The sequence below is a fragment of the Elephantulus edwardii genome, unplaced genomic scaffold (assembly GCF_000299155.1).
Source record: "Elephantulus edwardii isolate Elephantulus edwardi_28Jun2011 unplaced genomic scaffold, EleEdw1.0 scaffold00024, whole genome shotgun sequence".
Classification (NCBI taxonomy): Eukaryota; Metazoa; Chordata; class Mammalia; order Macroscelidea; family Macroscelididae; genus Elephantulus; species Elephantulus edwardii.
In genome coordinates, this window is record NW_006399774.1 from 22,821,798 (window position 1) to 22,831,645 (window position 9,848).

The following is a 9,848-nucleotide window of genomic DNA, read 5'->3' on the forward strand; positions in this document are numbered from 1 at the left end:
AGCTAAGATCCATCTAACATCAGCTACAATATCCCTAGTACCACGACCCCTTCTAAACCCAGCCTGGACTTCCGGCAGTTCTCTGCTGATGTACTGTTCCAGTCGTTTTTGGATAATCTTCAGTGGATGCTCATTTAGTTTAGGAAAAAGCATAAGGTTAAGAACTAACAGTACTGAAAGCACTGGAAGAAAGTAAATATCCAACAGTTGGCTCAATACCATTTGTAACGTTTCAAACATAGTGTTTCAAACTCTGCAAATACAAACTCATCTATGCCAAGAAATTTGGAAGGCTGCTGCCTGGCTAGTAGATTGGGAGAGGTCCGTGTCTGTGTTCATGCCAAAGAAAGGTGATCCATGTGGAAATGATTGAACAATCTCAGTAGTCTTCTATGTAAGTAGGGCTTTATGAAGATGAATGTGGCATCAGGATTGGAGGTAGACTCATCAACACCCTGTGTTATGCAGATGACACAACCTTGCTTGCTGAAACTGGAGAGGGCTTGAAGCATTTGCTGCAGAAGGTCAAGGACTATAGTATGCATTGAAGCTCAACATTAAGAAAATGAAGATTCTCACCACAGGGCCAATTGGCAGCATCGTGATAGATGGAGAAGAGATTGAGGTTGTTAACAAGTTCAGCTTACTTGGTTCCACAATCAACACTCTTGGAACTAGTAGTCAGGAAATCAAAAGACAAATTTCACTAGGTAATTCTGCTGTCAGGGATCTCTCCAGAGTGCTGAAAAGCAAGGATGTCAGTCTAGAGACTAAGATGCTCCTGATCCAGGTCATGGTCTTCACAATTACTTGCTATGCATCGGAGAGCTGGACAGTGACCAAGGATGGCAGAAGAAGAATTGATGCCTTTGAGTTGTAGTACTGGAGAAGAGTATTGAACATACTATGGACTTCCAAGAAACTAATAGGTCTTTCCTGGACAGGGTGAAACCAAGTTTCTCATTGGAGGCAAGGATTTTGAGACTCCATCTCACAAACCTTGGCCATGCAGCCAAGAGTGACAAGTCTTTGGAGAAGGGTATCATGCTTGGAAGGGCTGAGGGACAGATTAACAATAACTGGTGTATTGAGGGTAGATGTGTCAGAACAGTGAGATTGGCTCAGGATACAGCAGGGCTCAGAGCCACTATGTATAAGGTCGCAATGAGTCACACTAGACTTGATGGCACGTAACAACAGTAACAAGTAAAACGTTGCTGAAGGGAATTGGAAAAGAACTGAAGCCACACACGATGGGTACTGCCAGAAATTCAAGAAAGATTTAAAAGGAAAGGTGAAATGAGGGCCATCATTGCTGAGCTTAGATGGATCTTGGAGGAAAGCAGACAATGCGTCGACTGACTGCACAAAGGCCCTTGACTGTGCACCTCATAACAAAGTAGCTCATAAACATATTACTCAGGATGGGAATTGCAGGACACTTCACTGTGCCCATGTAGAACCTTTACATAGACCAAGATCCAGTCAAAAAACAGCAAGGGGATATTGACTGATTTAGGATAAGGAAAGGTGTGTGGCAATTCTGTTGTTGTGTGCTGTCGGGTTGCCTGCTGCTCACAGCGACCCTACGTACAACAGTCCTAACCCTGCTCTGTCCTGTACTAATCTCATTGTCTCTGACACACCCATCCCGATTACCCCAGTGACGGAATCAATCCTCATCGAGGGTCTTCCTCTCCTGCTCCCTTTCTAAGCTTTATGTCAGGGAAATGTTGCCGTGTGGTCCTGTGTGGTGAGTAGTCTCCTTAGAGGGCTGCCGGCTGTTTGGCAGTACGTTTTTCCAGGAGACTGTGGACCCTTGGACCCTTGGTGGCCCTCAGTGGCCCTTGGTGGCCCTTGGTGAGCCCTTGGTAACCCTTGGTGGCCCTTGGTGACCCTTGGTGACCCTTGGTGGCCCTCGGTGGCCTCAGAAGCCTCTGATGGCCGTACTCCCCCATGTTTTCACAGGCTCATTTCTGAAAGTCCTTCTCTGAGACCCGAGGTGGAAGTCTCAATAGTGGAAGTTTACAACAACGAGGTCTTTGACCTTCTGGCTAAGGAGGATTCATCAGTGGTCTCAGGGGCCAAGGACAGGAAGAGGGAGCTGGCCCTGCCCACCCACGAGTGAGTGCCTGTGCCGCGAGCTGCTGAGGGGGGGGGTCCTTACGGCAGAGGCCCCGGGCGGAACCTGCCGCAGAGCCACGGTCCGGTGGGATGATGTGTTAGGACTTTAGGGTGTAATGTCTACGACACAGGGTTCATTTTCCCGTTAGTCAGGGTTTAAGTGGAAGCTTACACAGTAGGTTGGTTTTCCGCTGAACCCTCATACTTAGTTCTGGGACACTAGTTATAACACCTGCATCGTAATGGCCCTCTTCCCACGCCCTCTGGGTGATTCTTGCTTCCACTCATCCTTCTCTCCGGCTCCTTCTTGCCTTCTCCCTGGGCAGGCTCCCCCTTTGGCTGCATGTGGCTGCTCTGAGGACCAAGTGCCTCTCCAGCATTGCTGGTCCCCTTCTGGACGTGTGTGTTGTTTGGCTCAGAGTTGGGTCGGGGGGGTGTTTTGTTCCAGGCCCAAAGGGTGACTGAGGACTGAATTTGCTTTTAAAATTATCTTAACTCGGGCTCACGTGGATACCTACCCACCGACGTTGTCTGTAGTGTTTCTCCTAGTTACCAAAAGGCAGAAACAACCCAAGTGCCCATTCACAGACAGTGGTAACCCAGACACCGGAGCATTAGTCAACAGGAAACCTGCCAGAGTGGAGGGCACTGCAGAAGGAGGAATGTGGTCGGGCCCACTGACGTGCAGGATCTGGAAGTGGTGAATGCAGGGGGCCAGCTCTGGCTGCGAGGTTGCAAGGAGGCAGTGACACAAGCTGGGGCCAGAGAGTGGGGCTGGTCAGCGGAACTGAGGGTGGTTGCTGGGGGCCACTGAGCTGGTTCTGACTCACAGTGGTCTGTGTGGTAGCAGATCTGTCTGAGGCCCCCGTAGGCTGTGGTCTTCATGGGGAAGATCACTACGTTCTCTCCTGGCACTGCTGCTGGGTTTGAGCTGCCAACCCACTGAGCACCCAATTCTTTACCAGCTTCTTAGTGTCCCGTGTGGAAGTGGCTGACGTGGCACATAATTTACATGTTACTTCTCCACACTAAGAACACCTCCCTAAGACCTAGAGGGTCAACTGTGGCCCTACATGCCAGCTGAGCAGATAGGGGGGCCCGGCCAGTCACTGGCCTGTGGCACCGAGCTGAGATAGTGAGGGGTGACCAGGGCTTCTGGAGCCCTCAGGATGGTCTGGTGAGCAAACTGCCCATTCCCACGTGCGTGTGTCCTCGTTCCTTTTGATCTCAGCTACCAGATTACCTTTGCGTGTCTCAGGGGCTCAGGCTGAGGGGAGGGCTCTCCGTGGATGCGGCCAACGTGGAACCCCTCAGTTAGTCCCCTCTGTGCTCACTCACTCAGCTGAACCCAGCTCTGAGTGGAGGCCAGCAGCACCCTGTCCCTGTCGTTTCCATGTCTTAAAGTTTTTGAGAGTGAGTCCAGCTGGTGTGTCAATGGTCTCAGACCACTGCCAGCTGGGCGTCCCGGCCCCTCCTGTGTCCAGCTGGCTCTGGGGGTCAGGGTCCTCACGTGTGCTCACGTGCCCCTCTGGAGTGGGTGAAGACGTGGAGAGGTCACCTCAGACGGGAGGCAGGTGCACATGTCCCGGGCTATGCACCTACGTGAGGACACGGGGAGGTGGATGCGGTGTCAGACAGACGTGGTCAGAGCCTGTCCACCCCAGGTGCACTAGCGAGCATGGCAGTCATGCTTTCCCTGTCCCCTGGTGACCCACAGCAGAGGGGCAGCCCAGGAACAGAGCCACGAGGGAGCAAGGGTATGAGGAACAGACTCTGGCCCCAGCAGGCGGCAGTGCCCACAGGATGGGACTGTGAACCCAGCAGAGGGGACTCTGAATCAGAAGTGATGCCCACAGAAGCTGCTTGGATGCTTGGGTTTGCCTGAGCTTCTGCAATCTTCCACCAGAGATGGTGGGCTTTACACAGTCATGAGACCACCACTGTCCCCCCAGGAGGCCAGAAGGAATGGGGACAGGGCCTGTCCTTGCCAGTCACACTGGCAAGATAACTGTGTGTTATCTATGCATGTTACCTGTGCATATGTCATGTAACTTCTCCCTGGCGAGTTATCTCTCTGTGTGTATGTCATTGTGTGCACTACTGATATGAATTCCTTGTTTGTTCCTGTGGGCATTACCTATGTCACTTACCTGAAGAGCAGTCATGTGCATTACCTGGTGAGTTCTTGTGTGAGTACCTCTGTGGGCGTTATTTGCAGGCATCACCTGTGTGGGTTACCGGTAGGCATCACCTGAGTAGATCACCTGTGGGCATTACCTATGGATGCCACTTGTGAGCATTACCTGTGGACGTAACCTGTGGACGTTACCTGTGGGCATAACCTGTGTGGGTTACCTGTGGGCATCACCCGTGTGAGTTCCTGAGTAAACATCTACTGTTACCTGTTGGAGTTCCTGTGTGAGCTCACCTGTGGACATCACATTTGTGAACACACCTGTGGGTGTACCTGGGACTTCTTGTGTACTCACCTCACACCTGCTGTTGTAATGCAGGTTGGTGAGAAGCGCTGAGGAGCTGGTTAAGCTGGTTGGTGAAGGTCTTCAGCTCAGGGTGAGCCACCCCACCCTGGTGCACGCCAGCTCCTCCAGGTCTCACCTGATTGTCACGGTGACTCTGCCCTCTGCTGCCTCTTCTGAAGGTAAGTACACGTGTGAGTCCTGAGAGTCCTCTAGAATGAAAAAGTGAGTGTGCTGGCAGGACCCCAGGTGAGCACAGAGTGGCCTCAGGTGAGCACAGAGCGGCCGCAGGTGAGCACAGAGCAGCCGCAGGTGAGCACAGAGCGGCCGCAGGTGAGCACAGGTGAGCACAGAGAGATCACAGAGCTCAGCGTCCTCTCTGATGACCTGGAACCACGACTCAAAAGGCCCAGCGCTTGGTCAGAGGAACTGGGCAGAGCAGGAGGGAGGATGGCCCTGGTTAAAGGGGACCTGACAGGGCAGCCGTCCCCGTTACCCACACACGGAAGCCCGTGGGAATCAGCTGTTCTCACGGAGTTTCCAGGGCTGACTTTGGGTAGAGCTGCCACTCCTTTCTTCCGTGGTGCCTCAGGTGGGCTCGGTCCTGGGCCCTTTGGGTTAGCGGCTGTGTAGCCATTACAGCATATGTGTTGGCAGTGCGCCAGCGTGCATGTCTGGGAAACAGTGCCGCGTCTGAATGAAGCCACAGGTGCGATTCCATCAAGAAAGGAAGGCTGCGACCACAGCACAAATGACCAGCCCAGCACGTCCAGCAGTGGTGCTCAGAGCAGTAGCCAGGCCTCTGAAGGCTGGCCCAGCCTGCTGGGTATACCTCTCGGGTGACCGCAGGCCTGAATAGTACTGGCCACTGTAGTTCATGTCTGTTGCTCAGAGACCCCCTGAAAAAGCCCGGCGTCTGAACTCAGTGAGGCAGCCTAAGGTCAGCCTGGGTCAGGAGGTCAGCAAAGCAGTGGTGCTGCCTGGTGAGCATCTGGTATGGCCATCTGTCACTGTCTGTCTCATCATCCACCACAAGAAAAAGGTGGTTCTCAGGAGCTGGGCGAGAAGACAGAGGGACGTGAGACAGGTTCATCTCAGCCGACAGTGGGTCACAGAGCTCCTGTGTGTCACAGAGGAGCAGGGCACAGGTTCATCTCAGCCCACAGTGGGTCACACACAGGAGGGGTGTGGGTGCTGCACCTGTGCTGCCTGTGAGCCACTGTGGGCCTTTTGGGCCACTTTCCTGCCACTTCCTCTGTGCTTGTCCCCAGAGAGTATTACCCATTGTTGTTGTTTTCTGCTGAGTCAGAACTGACCCGTAGCTGACTCTCCAGTGGGTTTTCAGAGGCCGTAGATCACACCGGAGATTGTCCATCTTTCTCCAGTAAAGTAACTGGTAGATTCAAACCATGCGCCTTTGGGACGGCAGCACAGCTTCTTACCACTAGGCCACCAGAGCTCCTTGTATACCCATTAGGATTCTCCAAATCTTCCTTAGCCCAGCTGGGTCTCTTCCTGGCCACATGTTGAGTGAGCACACAGGCCTAGGCCTCACTGACCAATTGCTTCCTGGCGGATCTTATCTGGTCATCTTGACCTTCTATGGCCAGTTCTTGCTAGGAGACAGTCACCCATTTTCTTGGGATAAGTTTGGGCTGATCACTGTCACAGGTGAGAATAGTTCCCTCCTTTCTGAGAGGGAGGAATGATTCTAGAAGCCTGTCATCTTCTGTATGTCATCCCCTTGCCTCAGGCCATCCATCAGACCACACTATGGGCAGCGTGCCGTCTTGCCCCTCACCTCGGCCGGCAGTCAGAGAGAAGCGGCGAGCGTCATGCTTAGCCTTGCCTGTGGGGCTGGGCCCCAGGGGTGCCTCAGTTCACCTGGGACAGGTGCAGGCCCAGCTGCAGTTTGTGGACTTAGCAGGCAGTGAGAGTGCAGGTAAGGAGGGACTTCCCTGGAGTGGAGTGCTTCCTCAGTGGGTAAGGTGCTCCCTGAGTAAGCAGGGTGCTCCCTGAGCAAGAAGGTGCTTCCTGGGAGTGGAGTGCTCCCTCAGTGGACGAGGTCCTCCCTCAGCAAGTAGGTGCTTCCTGGGCGTGGAGTGCTCCCTCTTGGGCAAGATGCTCCCTCGACAAGCAGGTGCTTCCTGGGAGTGGAGTGCTCCCTCTTGGGCAAGGTGATCCTTCAACAAGCAAATGCTTCCTGGGAGTGGAGTGCTCCCTTAACAAGCAGGAACTCTAGAGTTCCCAGGAACTCTGATTATACTTCTGTTTGGAGGTGACCTTTACATCTTTGTGGTCAGATGTCCCAAGTCACAGCACTATGTGCCCTTCTGCATGTAGCAGCAGTCACCTCACTACGGAAGTCCACTCAGTCTAGACATGACCTCTGTAGGAGTCCCTAGCTGACTGATCAGTGCTGATCACATGGGAAGCCTGAGGATGTAACTCCATGTACCTGTTTCCAGATGTGTCAGGTGTGACTGGACTGGGCCTGAGAGAGTCCTCCTGCATCAACCGCAGCCTGGCCGCCCTGGGGGATGTGCTGGGGGCTCTGGGGGAGCATCGGGGCCACATCCCTTACCGAAACAGCAAGCTCACTCATCTGCTACAGGACACCATTGGTGAGGGGCCTCGCTTGTCTCCTCCCCTCTGTGACATCATTGGTGAGGTCTGCTCTGACAGCACCTCCTCCATGACCCTACCAGTGAGGGTCCCTCCTGTCGCCATCTCCTGCATGACCATCAGTGAAGTCCCTTCTGCCCCCTCTCCTTCACGACGCTGTCAGTAAGGGTTCCTCCTGTACTCGTATAAGGAGCAGAGACAATGTGGAAGGCCGAGAATGACTTCTACATGCTTCATAAAGGGGAACTGTCCCCATCAACAACAGATAACAGCTAGCAACAGAGAGCTTCACGGTCAGACATGCCCACATGCTCCTGCACCTATAGCTACCAATCAATGGGTTAAAACATTTTACTCACAGTTGTGGGTTTTATTAGGGGAATAGGTTAGGGAGTGGGGGAGGCAATGAATATCACACAAAGCCCAGATTTAGTCCAGCAGTCCTAAGACAGGTTAATATCAAGACACAATTGCTCATTTAGCTCATACTCAGACAACAAGTTCAATAGCCAAATACACCTCTTGTTTTCTCAATCATCCAGCAAGCAAAACCTTTAACTGTAACTCCATCTCTAGGGTTCTTCTGGTTATATTTTGCCAAAGTCTCTTCATAGTCTGACACAGACTCTTCACAGCACTGCCACAGTCTCTTCATCCTCTCCCTATCACCATTTTTCTTAGTGTGGAAAGCGTTCTTATATTGGTCCCACAGCTGTTTGCAAGACCATGTGTCCACAGTTATGGTAGCTGGAGATCCTGCTCCCTATGAAGGCTAAGGTAGTGGATAGAAAGCCATTTTTAAAGTTCTAATGCCACACCCCACTTCTTCCATAGCCATTAGTGAGGGTCCCTCCTGTCCCCACATCAATGAGTGTCCCAACAGTCTCCCACTTCCTCCCGGACACTATCAGTGAGAGTTGCCCCCGCCCCCATGCCTGCTTCCTCCATAACACCATTGGTGAGGCCCACTCTCTCCCCCTGTGACACATCAGCTCACAGCTGCAGGGAGATTTGCTCACCTTGCTGGGCTCCTTAACTCACCCCTCACCATGTGTGGTGGCCTTTCCACCTTGGTCCTTTCTCCATGGGCCTCCCTAGCTCTGCTCGTCTCGCCCTTCGCGGTGTCCAGACACTGAGGTCATCGTGTACAATGTGATGTATCCTTGTTCAGCAGTGGCCATCACTGGGTAAAGCTGTGAGGACAGGGTGCATGACTGTCATAGAGGGAATCTGATGACAGAGACAGATCTGAGCAAGGTGGCATGACCCCATCACAGCCCCTCCCCTCACAGGACAGTGTGACTCACAGGACAGGGCAGCACTGCTGTGATGAGACCCCTGTCCCACCGACAGGAGACACAGGAGCAGGGACAGGACAGTGCTGGGCGAGGGGCTCAGGTGTGGAGCTAGGGTAGCAAGGGTGTTTGTAAGCCCAGGGGTCTCTGGGATAGGGGATGGAGGGGGACCTGTAACACAGGGGGCTATCTCTGAGGAGGGGAGGGTGTCTGTAACATGGATTTCTCTGGGGGGAGGAGGGTTGTAACAGGAAGGGGTCTCTGAGAGGTAGGGGAGAGCTGCTATAACACATGGGCCTCTGGGAGGAGGGACACTGTAACACAGGAGTCTCTCTAGGGAGAGGTGATGTAACACATGGGCCTCTGGGGGGAGGAGAAAAGAGTGTCTTTGCCCCCTCAGCTCTCCCCTCCTGGTTTCTGAGTTTTCTTCACAGTCCGCTCCTCCTCAGGGATGGGGTACGGCTGTGACGTGCACCCTGTGCTCAGGGACAAGAGCGTTAGGCTACTAAACCCCCCTCCCTGGGGGGTCACTTCTGGCCACATGCCGGAAGCTCTGAAGCCCAGGTCCAGAATGGAAGCTTCCAGGCCTTTCTGAGCATAGTGACCTCTGTGGGTGGGATCATTCTGCTGGCCTCTTGGCCTGGTCAGTGCGGCTGCAGAGGTCATCTACCTGCTGTCTCTTCTTCAAGGAGGTGATGCCAAGCTGCTAGTGGTCTTGTGCGTGTCCCCCTGCAACCGGCACCTGTCCACCACACTGCAGAGTCTTGCCTTCGGTGTGCGTGCCCAGCAGGTCCAGGGAGGCCGTGTGCGAAGAAGAGGCTGGCCAGCCCAGGGGAGTCCCGGAGAGGACCATGTGAGGGTTGGGGGTGCTGCTGTCATCTCGTCCCGGCTAGGCGGCAAATAAACCACTTCATTCACCCAGCGTCTCCTGAGCTGTATGTTCCGGGTGACGGCGGGGGGGTTGGAGTACTCCGGTGTCCAGATGACAGCGGAATAGGAGGTAAACGTCTTCACCTGCACCAGCTGAACTGTGTGTCCTAAGGAAGTGTCCTGGGTAGTGTGGGGCTCACAAAGACCTTGGAAAGCAGTCATGGGGCCCTGTGGATGTCTTCTGGTTGGAGGACCCCCCAGTGTGAGGAGGATGGGGTGCAGGGTGGGCATCTGGGGTATGACAGCATGGTGGGTGTCCTGGGTGACTCCTAGGAAGGGCCATTCCAGTGACAGAATGTAGTCATCCCAAGAGATGGGTGATCTTGGGTGACTGAGGCGGGTGTCCTGGGGGACAGGGCAGGGCAGAAGGGTGGGGCTGGATCAGTAAATGGGTGTC

The 9,848-nt window shown here is 53.7% G+C and overlaps 1 protein-coding gene across 1 annotated transcript in view; it reads left to right on the forward strand.

Annotated features, from left to right (window-relative positions):
• LOC102868726 overlaps window positions 1-9,425 on the forward strand; it is a 59,859-nt gene extending 50,434 nt beyond the window's left edge. Inside the window, exons 19-23 of the mRNA XM_006882835.1 lie at window positions 1,969-2,124; window positions 4,638-4,783; window positions 6,355-6,543; window positions 7,070-7,225; window positions 9,211-9,425. Of these exons, the coding sequence (XP_006882897.1) occupies window positions 1,969-2,124; window positions 4,638-4,783; window positions 6,355-6,543; window positions 7,070-7,225; window positions 9,211-9,425 (862 nt within the window). The remainder of the gene's footprint in view (window positions 1-1,968; window positions 2,125-4,637; window positions 4,784-6,354; window positions 6,544-7,069; window positions 7,226-9,210) is intronic.
• Window positions 9,426-9,848: the final 423 nt, after the last annotated feature.